Source organism: Puma concolor, chromosome A3 (assembly GCF_028749965.1).
Source record: "Puma concolor isolate L17-30 chromosome A3, mPumCon1.1.hap2, whole genome shotgun sequence".
NCBI classification, from domain to species: domain Eukaryota; kingdom Metazoa; phylum Chordata; class Mammalia; order Carnivora; family Felidae; genus Puma; species Puma concolor.
Genome location: NC_141669.1, coordinates 13,653,754 through 13,670,720, shown reverse-complemented (window position 1 = coordinate 13,670,720; position 16,967 = coordinate 13,653,754). Strand labels below are relative to the sequence as shown.

Genomic DNA, 16,967 nt, shown 5'->3' with positions numbered 1-16,967 from the left:
ACATTCATACCTATCTGCTTGGAGTGAAGAGTTAGGCATGGCTTGTCTAATTTCTCACCCCTCATGATTAACAAAGTCTTGCCCTGCATTGCCTACTCGTATGATGTGATGTGAATTTTAGCACACAGAAAAGGTCCTTTCCACAGGTCTTGAAATCTCACCATTACTATTTTGGCTTTCCTAATAGGCTGCAAATTCCTTAGCATGGTATACAAATTAAGTCTAATCAGTCATTGGTATGGGAGTATAAATAAATTAATTAGAAACATTTGGGAGAGGGGAGGGCAAGGGTAGAAGAGGGCGGCATGGGGTAAGGAGCTTTGGTGTAGAGAACAAGGCCCAGGAAACACAGTTGGCTCATTTCACACTTGGAGCCACCACTATCCTCTTCAGAATAATCCTCCAAACTTTGTGCTAGCCAGGAAGAAGTCCACCTTTCGGCCCAGTTCAAGCCCCTTCTTAGATGAAGGCTTCCTGGATGAAGCAGCTGTACATGAGCATACCACAGCATATTTTCCATATGGCATGATCACCCTTCATTTTACCTCTGTGCAAGCATGGTCTCTCAACATAATTGGAATCCCTACAACAGAGCTGTGTGTCAGGCATTGCTATCTCAATCATGTAGATGAAGAAACTAAAGCTTATATAACTTGTTCAAGGTCACACAGTAAAGGTCAGAACTGGGAGATCCAAAATTAAAACTTATACACTGGTATAAGTTTTCAGTGGTTGTGTGACCTTAGACACATTACTATTCTTTGTGCTCAGCTGTCTCATCTGTAAAGTGGGGACACTAATGCTACCCAGTACAAAAGTCTGCTGTGTGGTTAAAATAATCAATATACAGAACATACATGGAATTGTGCCTCATACATAGTAAATGCTACAGAAGTATTTTCTATTATTATTGATCTTGTTATTGTTAATATTCAGTATTGCTTCCAGAGGATCCTATCTCCACTGTTTCTCTCATAGAATTTACTGACACACAGCAGGAAGTCAGTCGATATTAACTCCCTTTCCCTTGTCTTTCTGAAAATTGCCATCAGGATCAGAAAAATATCACAACCGCTTGTTTTATGGAACAAAAATTTCCATAATCCGTAGGAGAAGCAGCCAACAGTGGCGCTACTACATCACAGCAAGCAGAGGTCAAGGCCTTGAGATGTGGCCCTTGCCTGGCGAGAGTTCAGAAGAAGATTCCTTGGAAACGCATAGTAGATACTGAAAGCCAAGGCCCTGTCATCGAATGCTTCCAGTCCCACATCACTGACACATTGCAATCCAATGTCATGTTCTCGGTCCTCGACGGGCTTGTTCTGATAAAGGGCTGACTAATGGGCAGGAAGGGGAACGTTTTGCCAACGCGCTTCTTTCCATTAGATTACGGATGTATTTTTAGTGTGGCTGAGAAATAGCTAGGATCTTGACTTGCAAGATGATTTTGGACTAGGAAAAAAAATCTTAGCCAAAAAAAAAAAAAAAAAAAAAAAAGATTGCAAATGCTTGCTGCTATTGGGAGTTCCATGTTTTCATTGCCACCTAGCTCACTATGTTAAGATGGGGCTCAAGTATGATTTCTTCTGGGTAGTTCCCTTAGAGCCTCTTCCCAGCACTACCCATTTTTCATGGAACCTAGCACAACATTTACCTCAATGTATCACCATTTCCAGTTTCATTGACAGGCTCCCCCATCAACTGAACAGCTTGAGTGAGTAGCCATGACGGTTGGTTCATTTCAGTGATGCAAGTTCTTAATTTGAGAGTGTTGTAGAGGAGATGCTTGATAAGTTTAATGAGTAAATGGATGGATGGATTAGCTGGTTGGCTGGCTGGCTGGCTGGCTGGCTGGGTGGATGGGTGGATGGGTGGATCAGCTAGATGGAAGGATGGATGGATGGATGGATGGATGGATGGATGGATGGATGGAATACAAAGACCAAGAAGTCATTCTGCACTGGTAAATCTTACTATGAGCGTGACTACAGATCCTATGTCTCAGCATCTCTCACCCATTGTTAAGTGTTTGTCCCTCATGACGCTACATTTGCCTAATGCCACCGCAGGCCTGCTTCTCATGTTGTGCTCAAGTCATGTAGGCAAATACATGCCTCTGCTGCCAAACTGACACCAGGAGAGAAATGCCAGCACTAATCATTGTCCACCAGTCCACTGCACACCCTGTAGAGGCACCTCAGTGGGGACAAAGATTCGGGGAGTAGGTACAGGAAGAGGGCAGAGCTACAGGGGTTAATATTTTAGTAAATTATGGACAACAGTTTCTCATGTTTAAAAAACAAACTCCACTGACTGACACATATGTAGTGACCAATTGTTGGTACCTTTATGGCCACAATTAAACTCTCTATTTAGTTAAAGTTTCCATCAGGCCCCAGTACAACAGAGTGAAGACCTGGGGAGGTTGACAGACCCAAGGCAGGCAGCAGAGTAGAGTTATCTTGGCATCACTTACTCTCAGTAAAGAAGAATTACACACACAGAGTGAGTCCATTTCTGCTTGTCCTGGCCTCAAATCTCATCCACAGAGAAGCTCAAATGGCACCCCAGCTGTACATCTTGCACCTGACCTTTAGAAGAGAGGCTGTTGACAGACACCCACCAAAAATGTACCTTCTGGGCAGAGACTGCTAGCTGTCTTCCATCTAGCTTTCTCTCCTTTCAGAGTCCTTGACTTCTTAGCTAGGCACATGGCCATCCCAAATTAAGGCTACTTTCCCAGTGTCCCTTGCAGCTGGGTGTTGCCCTGAGACTAAGTCCTGGATATGGCTGAGGTGATGTGTGCAATTTCTGGGGCTTGCCCTTAAAGGGAGGGATATATTCTCCCATTCCTTCTGTCTTGTCCTTCCCACTAGCTGGAAGGTGAGACTGTGGTGAGCTACTTGGGGTCATGTGAATCAGAGCAATGCCCTAGGAAGGGGCACCAGGAGAGAAAGGGATTGAATTTCTGATGGCTGTGGAGCAGCGCTGCAAAGCTGGCTTGGACTTTCTGTGAGAGAAAAACAGTCTTTAGTCATGTTGAAACCACATGAGTCTGTCATACTCAGTTGAACTTTTATCTTAACCTAGGCACCCTCATACATAAATTGAATATATATGTGTGTATTTGTGTGTATATGTATAATATCTCTCTCTCACACACTCACTCAGCAGGATCTTCATTTTCAGGTATTAATTCAATTGAGTTTGGTCCTTCAAGGAAGGACTTCAAGGAAGTCATTCATCCATTTGAACAATAAACATATATTAACATATGTCTCTAACACAAAATAATTGGGCATCTTCGATATCTTTGAAACCTTAAGAGGAAATGATAAGACTGATTCGTATGAAAACAGTCATCCTTGCTTGAGATATAGCATGTTAATTCTCTATTAGCTGGAATCCCCAGTTACCCAGGACATTCTTCATTAGTCTGGACACCAAGATTTTTCTATTCAGTGGCTGGTTCAGGTGGCTAATGCAACCCACTCCCAAAGTCCCCCCATTGTCCTCATCCTGAAAGCTGAATGGACAATGACCCCAACTCCTGTCATCCCTTAACACTCCAAGACATCCCCTGGTTTTGTCTTATGTAATCTGTCCAAAGCTGGCTGAATCCTCATCTAGTGAGTTATCCCAGCAACCCAGCTGTGTCATCTTGAAAGATGTCTCTGGGCACCAGCTTCTGAGTCCACAGGAGATTTGACTGAGGCCAAGCCGTAAAGCCACAACCTATTAGCTCTAACAAGGTGTCATCATTTATTGCGTGCCTGGTAGACATGTCACATTTTTTTAAAAATATGGATAAAAATAAGTCCTACCTTGACTATGCAGTGAGATTTACTTAGAAAGCAGACACAGTCATCTATTTTCAGAGACCATCTATGTCTTTTATGATCTCCCTTGCATTTCTTCTAAAATCCTTTCAGTTTTCACACTTTTCTCTGATAATCTCATTCCAAACTGAAACGTCACCAGCCTAATTTCCAAATCATCAGCTAGCTTTTTCATATAAGACATCTCTAGTTTTACATTTTAGCCTTTCATCTCCTCTTTGGGGAAATAATATTTAAGGAAGTCCATGGACTACTCTGTTTTGCTGGCTAGTGCCTCACATCTTCCTAAGAAAATTGGCTAGCCACTTGACTCTGCGAATGTGATCCTGATACGTTATGTTGCATCCTGCTTATTTAAGTATTCTACATCAACATGGTTCTCTATGAATCTCTGTGGGTTTATTATTCTGGATAACACACTATAAAATGTTTCCCTCTTTTCAGTTATTCTTCAGATTGAATTTCAGTTAATCTATAAGAGAGGGCCTTTTATTTATTTATTAATGCGTTCTGTCAACCAACCAATTTTTGTCTTTGATTGCTGGGGATACAGTGATGAATAAGATACAGTCTCTGTCCCTGTGGGTAGTTGTACAGGAAAACTGCTAGAAAGCCAAGTGACCTATAGTACAGGGACATTCAGGTTTAGCAGAAATCTAACAGCGACAGCCGCCCCCCCCCCCCCCCGACTTCTAGAATCTTGGCATTGGAAGTGAACTTAAGAGGTCATATGGTTCTCTACCTCATTTTACAGAGGGAGAAACTGAGGCTGTGCCTACACCTCACCTTCTATCTCTCATCCCCTCATTCTCTTCTTCTGAGCAATACTGAACTTCTGTCTGTTGGACATGGAGTTCACTCTCATATCTGCCTTTGTACTATATTTTATTCATTTCTAGATCTCCAGAAAAAGTAGCTGGTGGGGCTCAAAAAATGTTTCATGTGGTCCCACAAATGTTCTGAGGGAGATAGGGTGGGGATTACCAGGCTTTTCAATAAACTGAGAGTCTATGACTCAGAGAGGTTGGTAACTGGCCCAGAATCATACAGCTTGTTAGCAGCATTGTCCTGACCAGGACTGGGGCTTCTGCCTCTCATTCTCATCTTTCTTTTATTAAGTAGGATGCTTTCTCCTACAAGGAACAGAAGACCAACTAAAGGTGGCCTAAACCATAAAAAGTCAAGTATCCCACAAAACATATGGTCCAGATACTGTTTCAGGACTGATCTCACAGATCTTGGATATCACCAAGGGCCCAGGTTCTTTCTATCTTTCTACTCTACCATGTTCAGCTTGGATGCAATATCTCTCTTAAGTGTTGAAAGTTAACTATAGTTTCTTCAGGTATCATATGCACAGTACAGACACCAGCATGCTAGTCTTTTAATGAGTGAAGAAAATATTTTACACTACCTTCCTAACCCCCCAGCAGATCTTTTCTTAGATCCCTTCTCACTACGATAAGGTAACATGCCCACATACTATATGCAAAGCAGACTAGGAAAGTGTGTACCTGGATTCTTAGCTTCTACAGTGGGAGGCTGGCCACAACCAGAGAGAAAGAAGAGAGGAGTGGAGGATGGCCATTGGGTAGGTGACCAATCGTGTTTGACACCTCATTTAATCAAGCCACCCCTCCATGTCTCTTTAGGTCAGTGCCACCCATTATGGGCATGATCTCATAATTTGTGGTCATTAAATGTACTTGAAGAGGAAGTTGCAATTCTTCATGGTGGGTGGGCTTCTCCAATCTCATAAGATAGTCAACCCACCAGGTTTTCCACTGACCCAACTCCAACACAGCCAACGAGAGCTCTCACACTGTCAGACTCTGCATCATTGGTACACTGGAAGGCAACAAAAGTAGGCCTTCTGTTGTCTGATGGGGAAATATGGACTTGGAGAATGAAGAATTATCCACAGCCCAGCAGCAGGGGAGCAGCAGAGCCAGGATGCAGACTCATCTCTGACCCCATACCTCTTACTCCTTCCCCCTGCCATACTCCAGCTGTAAGTCATCTGAAACCACACTGGTCATTTATTTGAATGTTTTTAATTAAAGACTATGCTTAGAAAAACCACACAAACCACCCGTAAGAGCAGGGATCAGGACACCTGAGATTTCCATCAAGGATCCACCTACCTCGTAAAGAGCACTAGCAGTAGAGTCCAACTGTCTGCATTTGAATGTTGCATGACCTTGGGGAAGTTATTAACCAGCTTGTGCCTCAGTTACCTCATTTGTAAAATGGAGGCAATCGTAATACCTTCCTCATACACCCTTGTGAGGATCAAATGAGTAATATATTCAGAGTGCTATGCTTGGAACAGAGCCTGACACTCAATAAGCATTCAATTAATGCTGGCTATTATCACCTATTTATTATTCATCTGTGCATCTAGCCACCCTCTGATTTATTCTAGAAAGGACCTAAAGTGTGCCTAGTTTCTATGGTGTTTTATGTTGTAAAGGCAACCAGCACGCCCCCACCAGGTGACTGTGGAAACACTGAACCATACTGATAAAACAAACCATTTATCTTTATTTTCAAATCAAAACATTTGTGCGTGTGACAGTCCCCTAGAGCAGACAGTAAACTTGATTGCACAAGATAAAACCTTCTCTGCCACCTGCCTTAATATCTAGTGTTGGGATGCTTTGCCTCAAATGGGATCCTGTCCCTCTGGGTCAGCCCTCAGTGGGGGCTATGCCACACGACCCAGGGACACTGTTTGGATGCCGTGTTCAGAGGATGTCATGTTTCTCCCATAGCCTTTCTCTGGAGTTAATGTAACACCTTCAGGCTGTTCATTTCTGCTTCAGAGAAGCGCAGGGAGGGGTGGACTGGCTCAGCTGTCTCACCTCCCCAACCGCTGGGAGCCTTCCCTCCAGCACCTGTGCCTGGGGCAGGCTCTTCTCTTCCTCCCTTCCCCTCTTTCCACACAGGAGCTGGACCAGACTGGAAGGCTTACAGAGAAAACCTGGGGAAGGCTGGTTCTCATGACTGAAGGCCAAGACAGCCCTCTGCAAAGGGAGGGACAGTCCCCTGGAGCAGATGGCCACTTGAGGCCTCACAGAGCCGAACAGACCATGAAAGATTTCTGCTGTAGAAGCACACGGTGAGGCCAGTGTCCTCACCCTGTGCTCCTGTCACCAGTCCTCAAGGCTCCAGTACTAATGAGAGTGACCTCATTGAGCATTCATTGAGCACCTTTAATGTCAAGCCCTTGCAAGGGACATGCAAAGAATCATTTAACAGCTTCAGAAGCTGAGAAAAAAAAAGGAGGGGGGGAGTGGAGGGCTCTGTGCTAGAACTCTCAGCTCTTTAACCATCCCCTCTCCCCCCAGTTCAGACTGCTGTGTCTGGCATCAGGGCTGCCTTTCCACAAAAGAAGCCACCTTTTCAGTAACACGTAGATATCCTAAGCCACTCTAAGCCACTCTCTGGGTCTCTGATAGAGGGATCCAAGCCCAAAATGATAATACGCATAACCTTACCTTATATCTTTTTGTCATTTAGTAGTAAAATATATACACAAAAACACAGGACAATACCTAGCTTGCATTTTTTCCTGAAAACAACGTAAACCACACTAATAACACCATCCATTTGTCTTTAGTTTCAAACCAAAACATGTTGCGCTCACTTTTTAGTTGAGAGAAAAGGAATTTCATCTACAAGGAGGAGGCAGAGGGGCCTGACTTCATAGATGCAGCTGGTTGCACAGACCAGGCCTGCTGGCCTTCACAGAGCACCCAGCGTCGCTGTTTCCACCCCAGGAGATTTAACAAATTCACCTTCTTCTCAGCAAGTCACCACCAGCTCCTCTCTGTGACAGAAACAAAGACCCAGGAAAGTCTTGCTCCCCTAGGAAGTGGAGGGCCCCCAGCCAGCAGCTCTGCTTGGAACTGGACCAGGGTGAGAACTGGACTAGCCTGGGGGGTGGGGTCAGTGACTGGCACTGAAGGGAGGAGACGGAGAGGCTGCCTGGGCAGACAGGTTATGTGAAGTACAATTTCAAAATGTCCCTGAGCAGTGTCCCGGTCATTCCAAGATCAGGGTCTTGAGAAGTGAGAGAGTTTTTTCACCTGTCTAAGTTCTTCGGGGGATCTCAGCACCCAGCTTGCACATCACCCCTCTTCTCCTCCACCCAGGAAGCCTTGCCGGACCTTCCCTGATGCTGTGTCTCCCTCCTCCTCCCCTGAGCTCCCAAAGCTCTCACTGACTCATATCCTACTTAGCTCTCCGCATTTGGCTGTTTGGGAGGCTTTATCTCCCCAGACAGCATGGGACTTGCTGGTTCTCTCTGTGTTTAGTCTTGTGCAGCACAGACAAGGTACAGACAATAAATACCCACTGAATAACTCAGCCAACCTTTTCTAAGTTGTTCGCTTGAGGGCACACTGTGAGCTCCTGCAGCCTTACTCACTGAGTCACCAAGAACACTTACAAGGGAAATGAAAATGAACTGCTCGGGCCTGACACTGTCGTTATGTTGTTTTAAGAAGCATACAACACCAGGTCACCCGAACGTCCGTGTCCGTCCGTGGTCATCTAACACATCTTGGCAGGAAACCATCTGTTTGCTTTGTCCACAATATTCAGGACTTCAGGGCTTTTCTGGCACTTGTTGACCTCTGTATTGGGCCCCATTCACATCTCCAACCTCACTTTTCCTGTGATACCTGTTTGGTCACTTGACATTTCAGCCAACACATTTCACAACAACTTGCTGAGTATGTCCCATACCATCCCCGGGTCTCCCTGCCCTTGTGCCTTGCTTAGATTCTCCCTCCTCTTAAGGAAATCCTTAAGAGCTACAGATCCTACTTATATTTCAAGGTATCTTGAAATCTTCACTGAAGGTACTTCTACAGAAATTTGCTAGGCTGGATTATCTGCACTGGTCTTGGGACAAATAAAACTTTCTCTGTTATCTTTCTGCTATCTATATAGACTGTTCTGCTAGGCCTTTAAGTGAGTGAGGCAATCTGACTCACATTATGCAACCCCATAGCTCTCGGCTACAAATTAGTTATAGATACCACTTGATAGTGTTTGCTGAAGGTGGGAGACTGCTAACAGCTTCTCCGGATTACTATCTGCAGATGGATTCTCTTACATTAGAGCTAATGAGGCCCTTGGATATTTTGTAGGTAGATTTAGCCCTGTTTTGCTGCTGACCTCCTCCATTTCTCCCCCATTTAGGACTGCATTTCATCTGAGATGGGAAAAGTGACTTAGAGCTCAGGACAGGACACGATTCATAGCAATATTAGGCGGTCACAAGGATGGGAATCCAAGCTCTGTATCTACCTTTAGAGAGAAATGCCAATGGCCCAAGACCCATTCCAAGTGGAGACACGAGAGCAAATAATCAACAATAGTGAGCATTCTTCTGGCAGGCATTCAGTGGGCCACAGGAAGGTAGGGAGGAAATGATTCCCACCAAGATGGGTCAATGGTATCAGATCAAACCCCCGTCACCCTTTCAAAGGGTCAGACAAATCCAATGTAAAGCAGTTTACAGTGAGAGGTCCAGACATGATTTGTATCTTCAAATCCAATTCTGTAATAGAAATGGGCTACTTCTGCCTCTTTGGCTTTATTTCCAATGAGAAATGGATTGTTCTTTAACAATTAGCTGCAGAGAAATGCTAGAGGGAGAGTAGGTCCTTCTGGCTTGAAACCTCCATAATCAGGCTGGAGTTGAGGCACAGCATTTGGGGGGTTAACTGGAGCGATAAAGAAACAGCTCCATCTTGGACTCCTCCCCCCCTCCCCCCCAAGGGCTTCAATTTCCTCCTGTGTGAACGTATCCTGAGGGCAGAGAAGTTGAGGTATCATCTAAGAGCATTCCTTTGGATATCATGGCTGCAATGGCCATTGATATCTCTCTAACTGACACCTGCCCTATCATTGGAAAGCAAAATCCCAAGGTTTTTATTTTGGAAGCCATCCAAAATAATTTCACACCCTGTGAGACAGGAGAAGGTTATCACTTCTACCCCTCTAGGATAAATGCTCTCTCCAATGCAAGACGCGATGGTAGCCAACTATTCCCTGAGACAATCTCACCATAATAAAATGCTTTAGAGCCTCACATGGGACCTTGTTTTCCCAGAACTACAACTTTATTGTCATTTCTTCCTCAAGATTTCAGTCCCTAACTCTTGTTTTCCACATTAATTCAAGCTGAAGTGCAGCCTCAATCATGTTGGCAAACATTCCAAATGGAAATGAATTCCCAGGTTCTCACTAAAAATTGCAACGTCCTCACCAGCCCAATCTGGATGACATTTTGTGTCTTATGTAATGTCTATTTCCCGAAGGAATTAAAATGTTTCTGTATATAGTTCTGCCGACAAATTTTTAATAAGGCCTACCTACTCCTAATTACCTCTTAGGAACAAGCAGTCTGAATCCCTGAAAACTGATCATCCAAAAATCTGTTTTGAGCCAAGAGTTTTACTTTCAAAATTGATTCGAATCAGATGTTGAGAAGCCATAATAGCCATCTCTGTCACATTTTCTTTTGATAAAATATATGGGGGAGCCAGCTCTTGATGTCACAGCCCAAGAGATTGGGCAATCTGGCATCTGGAAGCCCTCCCACACCCATGTGCCTGAGCTCAAGCCACTGCTGAGCCTCTCCAGGACAAGATGATTTGCTGTTTACAAAGCACTTTGGTTGTCTCTCACATTAAGTTAATAGCACTCAGAATAGTCTCCCCATTTGACAGATTAGGAAACAGAGAGTCAGAGTGTTTTGTTGATTTATTTAACAAACTTTTAAGCATAAGACTGTCCCAAGTTCACATGGCTAGTGTATGGCCGAGGCAGGTACACATCCAGGCTTCCGGTTAAACGACACCACATTTATGTGTAATCAGGCAAAACACCAATAGCACTGTAGGCTCTGGGGGATGGAGAAGGGCTCTTGCTAGTGAGGTGAGAAAAGCTTGCATGGTTGTGCTTTAAAGACATAATATCCTTGTGAAAGGAGGTGGGGGGACCAAAGTCACAGGAAAGCAGAGGAAGAGACTCTTCTTTGAGAATGGAGAGATCAAGGAAGGCTCTCCTGGGAGAAGCTTTTGAGCTGTTTGTTCTGTTTTGTTATGTTTTCGTTTCAGCCTAATATACTCAGTCTGTGGGCCTCCTGCCAACACCATAGGAAGGGGCTCTCAAACACAATAATCATTTTTTATTCCAGCTTTTTGAATTCTGGTCAGTGGGATTCTTGAGTTTCCAGACAGACCTACAGATTCTTAAGTCCAAACCACCTTTCCTTTGAGGATTAGCTTCAATATCACCTTCCCTGCCAGCCCTCCCTGGGCCCAGAGACCCTTCCTTGTCTTTCATGGGCCTCCTCACAATCATAGATATATTTATATATGAAGCCTACACTCACCTATCAGGTCCTTGAGGGCAGACCAGACCACAGAGGCCCAAGGGAAGGAACCCTGACATTCCCGGTGGATTCACGCCTACACGGTATCCAGCACGTAGGTGTGCTTAGGAGAGAATGACAGGGAGGGATCACATTTTATCTTATTGGGGCCTTCCCATTTTCATTTCCATGGGGCTCTGAATAAAACACAAATTAATTAAGGTCCCCAAATCAGGAAAACATCGCCTGCAAACTGGAAACCAATTTAACGAGGTGCAGATAAGAAACGTGCATTCTTATTTTCTGCCAGGTAAGTTCATTTGAAAGTATAGTTCAAAAGGAGATGTTTCTCCCTTTGTATTAGTGTAAGACACACTAACTCTGCTGTGGTGGGAATTAGAATGTCAGCCTGACAGTGGTTAGAAGCATTTTTGGTGATTCTTAACCTTTCTTCAGACTACCGAACACTTTATAAATCTGATGAAAGCTATCCCAAAAGAGTATACAGACTTTTACATACCATCTCAGCATGTACAGAATTCCAGAAGCCAACCCAAGGATACTCCCAGGTTAAACTCTAGGCCAGCACTTCTCAGCAAGTCCATCATGGATTTTCTCCATTAGAACTGTCTGTGAGGTCTTACTAGAAATCCATTTATTGGGGCTCTGTCCTAGGCCCAGTAAAACAGCAGCACTGAGGAAGGTGTTCATCAATCTGCTGATTAAATAGCCCAAGTGATTTTGATACACATTCAAGTTTTTTTGTAATTTTTTAAATGTTTATTTATTTTTGAGGGGGGGGAAGGGGCAGAGAGGGAGGGAGACACAGAGTCTGAAGCAGGCCCCAGGCTCTGAGCTGTCAGCACAGAGCCCGATGTGGGGTTCAAACTCACAAACTGTGAGATTATGACCTGAGCTAAAATCGGATGCTTAATCGACTGAGCCACCCAGGTGCCCCAATACACATTCAAGTTTGAATTGGTCATGGATGTAGATCAATTTTTTCATTTGCCAAGTCACTTGTCCAAAGTCGCACAGTAAACAGGGCAGAATGAAATGCAAATGTTTTATTCCATATTCTATAAAACAAAGATTTTATACGTAAAATCTTACATTTATATGTTTGCATATAACTTCCAGGAAGCATGCCTTTTTCTTCTGATACTGGTTTTTAGGCATAAGAACACAATTTGCAAGTTAAGTTCTAAAACTCTATAAAGAATTATAGAATATGGTTTTGATACATCATTAACTAGAAAAATCTCCCTTGGTCTATCAAAAGATCTTTATCATAAAACATTTAGGTGCTCCAGAGTCTGTGACATCATTTCTTTTTATTTGTTTTAATACATGTCTCTGAGTAGTTGTGTCAATAGAGTTTTGGTGAGTAGACTTACATTTCCAAAGCTTCAGGCCCAGAAAATTTCTTATTGAATGGGATTCCATCAATATTTTTTTTAAGTTTTTTTAAACGTTTATTTTTGAGACAATGCAAGAGACAGAGTGCAAGCAGCAGAGAGGCAGACAGAGGGGAGACATAGAATCCGAAGCAGGCTCCAGGCTCCGAGCTGTCAGCCCAGAGCCCAACGCGGGGCTCAAACCCACGAACTGCAAGATCATGACCCGAGCCGAAGCCAGACCTCAACTGAGCCACCCAGGCGCCCCCCATCAATATATTTTTGTAAAATAAACATGGTACCAAGGTTGAAAAAGGTAAAAAAACCCAAAAAACAAAAAACTATCTACTCAGACGTTTTATCTTCCAAAAGGCTAAGAAAAAAGTTTGCTTTTAATCATTGCATAAATTAGCTTCTTATTTTAGTATCTCATTTTGAAATTAACCTCTCCTTTTGCCCCACCAACAAGCATTTATGTCATTCTGCCTTGTATTGGGCTTAACTGTGTCTTCTCAATTAACCTGTGAGATCCTGGAGGACAGGCAGGACCATCCATTAGTCATTTCTCTATGTCTTCACTACAAAGCTCCCTGAGAAGGAGATACATAGTCAGCATTTAATATAATTCACTCAAACAAACGCTTACTGATGTTTGTTCTGTGGCAGGCTCTATCCTAACCACTGGGTCTCATGTTGATTGAAATGAGGTGACTATGGTCTACAGGACTAAAGAATGAGCCTAACAGGGAAGACCCGTGCCCAGACCTGTGTTTTGCGAAGCTCGCTCCTGCAGCTGTATGTTGGAGGGGCTGGAGTGGGCTGATGGGGGCTGCCATGGAATCCAGTCATGAGGCAGGGCTGTGGGCTGCGGGGACGGTTGGCAAGCCCATCTTTAATACGCATCCTACCTTCCTTCTTTCTATGACACCAGGCCTCATTTTTCTGAACCTCAGTTTTAAACATTTTTAAACATGGACTTAAGGAAGGGGTTCCTTTACATTTTGGATGCAAAGGTTTCTGAAGTTCAGAGTTTGTGGCTCTGGGCCTTGCAGAGGGGCCTTTCCCATTATTTTGCTCCTCCCCACACCCTGAAAAGAGTGGTTCTACAGCAGCCAGGTGTCTCTCCTAGAGCCTGAAATGGGTCATACTGGTGACTGTACCCGCACCAGGCTGACTACCCAGACAGGAGGGCAGTGGCCACGGGCAGAGTTGCTCACTCAGCCGGATTCTAGGATGTCTCAGTGTCCACACCGAGACAGAAGGAACTACAGAAATGTGCCTATTCACCAGGGTAAGGACCGTGCCTTGCCAAATATTTGCACTTTTCAGCAGCATTAAAGGAAGTTTTTTCTGTTAGCCCCTCTCTTGAGCCTCATTACACAATCCACATCTTTCTCTGGGCTTCTTCCTTCTAGCATATTGGAGCTGTCTTTTTTTTTTTTTTTTTTTCTTCTCCTCTCCCTGTGTACACAGCATATTTCCTCTGTGGTTCTGCTTTGTATGATGTCCTTGGACAACTCTGGAAGGACAAGAAGACTTTGCTTGCTTTCTGACTATTTGACGGAAGAGCATAGGCTGAGTTTGAATATGGTTGTGAAGAGGCTGCCAGGAATCTAAACTCCACTCAGAAAGTCATATATTCTCTTCTTGGAATAAAAAAGTCCATTCTGGGGTGGAGTGAGAGAGGTGGAGGAGGTGGATGATGTTGGTAGATATACATCAGTTGTACCACAGCTGAGCCGCGTTTAATGTTTATATGCCCCCCACCCCCCATTTTGAGGCTAGTGCTCTTCCAGTGCTGAGTACTTTCAGTGTGTAAATGAAATACCTCATTTCCTGCATTTCAACTCTTTCTTCAAAGGCAAACTGCTCTCATTTGAAACAAATGGCGAGGAATGTGGCACACAGAGCTTTCTTAAACACAGAGTGACAGCTTGCATGACCTCCAGTGATATGAAAGTAGCTTTGACAAATCTCATTTGTCTGTACTTCCCTTGGGGCTGAGAGTGAAGACAGTTGTGAGGCTCAGGCTAACTCCTGGGTGATAAAATGTTAGAAGATGTGACTTTCAAAACTATGGAGAGTGGTTTAATCACTTAAGAAAACGCAAATGATCCCACTTCTCTGCAAAAGCAATTTATATCAATTGAACAATAAATGCACTTCTCAGCACTTCTACCTGAAAGAGCTCTACACGATAAAAACTAATTTCTTCGATCTTAGAAATGGCACAGTGATCTTATGATATACACACAGGCCACCCTAAGGGTACCTTTCGACACACATTTAAGGAGATAGTTTTGTATTTACCTGCGGCCCCCAGCTGCTCAGCTTTGTATTAGTGAGAATTCTGTGTCCCTGACACTCATCAGTGGTCCTTACAGGGTTATTGAGCTTTTAATCATGCAATAAGCGCCCATCTGCAAACTCACCACCTGAAACCGCAGCTACAACGTAGATACAATCTGTATCTAACCCTGTGGCCCTACTCCTATCCCGTCCCTTGCCTCTTCCCCACTGGATGTGGCCACCAGTCTGGATCCTGTATTCATCAATCTTGCTTTCCTTTTTATATGACTTTATTGCATTTATTGGTAGTCTTGTAAAATATTTTTGTAAACTTCTTTGTGTTTAATTTAGAATATTTTAAGACTCACTTTTTGCACTTAACGTTTTAGTGTCACTACAGATCAACTGTTTTGACTGCTATGTGAATACATCACAGTTTATTTTCCACTCTCCCTCTGATGGGCATTTGGGTTGTTTCCCAGTTTTGCTATTGTGAACAGTGCAGCTATGAGCATTCTTATACGTGTCCCTGCTTGTGCAAGGATGGAATTGCCAGACCACAAGCTATGTGAAGCATTCAACTTCAGGAGGTAAAAACAATGCCTATACAATCATCCTCCACACATATATTCATGCGGATGGTTCAACTGCTCAAACTGATTGCTACACTTAAAGGATAAAAGCAACGTTTTCTATTTGGTATTTTAGTCAGAAAAAGTTAAAAGAAAAACAATGCATTTTTCCACAAGCCTAACGTTAGATAAGTGTACACAAAATAGAATGTCTTAGATCTTGCCAAATCTAGAAACAATACAACTGATAAACTCAGACAAACCAAAATAATACCACTGCAGTAGAAATTATACCTGCCATGGAACAGTTTTATCTAATGTCCAGGGTAAGATTTACTTGTAAACAGTACAAAATGCTGAGTTAAGAGTTCATTTTGTAGACCTTGATGCCCAAATGTATACCGGACCTCCCTACCCCTTTCCAAATGTGCTGATGTGGGAATCCAGGTTTTTTTCTTATCTGCATATAGGAAGACACCTTGTAGTGAAAAAGGGCCCAGGTACTTTCTCTTTAATGGAGAGAGGTGCAGATACCTTTAACAAGCCAAACAATAGTATAATTAACAGCTTGTCAATAATCATCAGCAAACACTGTACTGAGATTTCTACTGTTCTTTCACCCAACACTGTCATCTTCTGAACTCTAGTCAGTGTTTTGGCTGAACAATTACTCTTCTTATTCAGAAACTGCTTGACTTACGTCTGGAAAAAACACACCCCTTTGCATTTTTAAAAATGCCCATTTTTTCCTTTTGGTTGGAAAACCACCAGTGTTGAAACAGATAGGCTACTTGGAGTTGTAATTCCATAGGAAGCTACATTTCATGAAGACTGGATTTTGTGGCCTTAAGAAAACAAGAGGTGGAAACCATTTACCTTCACGTAGAGTTGCTGAAATTCCTCGAGGTTCAGCCTCCCACTTGGACAGTCCTTGAGGAATCCTTTGTACCACTGCTTGAGCTCATGCTCGTTAAACTCTGTGCTCTTCACCAGGTCCTCCATCACTTCAGGGGCCAGTTTGCTATTCTGTTTCCCCATTCTGCCTGAAGGAAAGCAAATTAATGCAATTAGCTGTGGTCATTTCAAGCTTGATTAGGAGCCACGTCAGAGTCCTGAGCAGCCCTTGGTGGGAACTCCCTCCCGTGTGTCAGGTCAAAGTCCCCCCAAGTCTGCCTCCTTCTATTTGGCATTCCAGTAGGGAGAGGACGGAACAAGACTCTTCTCACAGCTCAAGAGGCAGCAGAGCTCAGCCTTCCCCGTCACATGTCCCCTTTTACATGGCATAGATCCTACATGGAGAAACAGCCATCCTTGTTTTTGCTATTCATGTAAAGTACATGGGAACTGTTTATGCCCTCTTTTTCTGAATTAAAATCCATTAGCACTTGCCGCCTAGCTGCCTAATGCTACATGTAGTTTGTAAGGATATTGAGTGGGATTGTTGACACACACAATGAGAAGGCTTTATAGCCAAGTG

The 16,967-nt window shown here is 43.5% G+C and overlaps 1 protein-coding gene across 1 annotated transcript in view; it reads right to left on the bottom strand.

The window, feature by feature from the left end:
* The window catches only part of VSNL1 (visinin like 1), a 98,558-nt gene that overhangs the window by 41,886 nt on the left and 39,705 nt on the right, over positions 1–16,967 (bottom strand). Inside the window, exon 2 of the mRNA XM_025927262.2 lies at positions 16,367–16,533. Coding sequence (XP_025783047.1) covers positions 16,367–16,528 — 162 coding nt within the window. The 5' untranslated portion in view covers positions 16,529–16,533. The remainder of the gene's footprint in view (positions 1–16,366; positions 16,534–16,967) is intronic.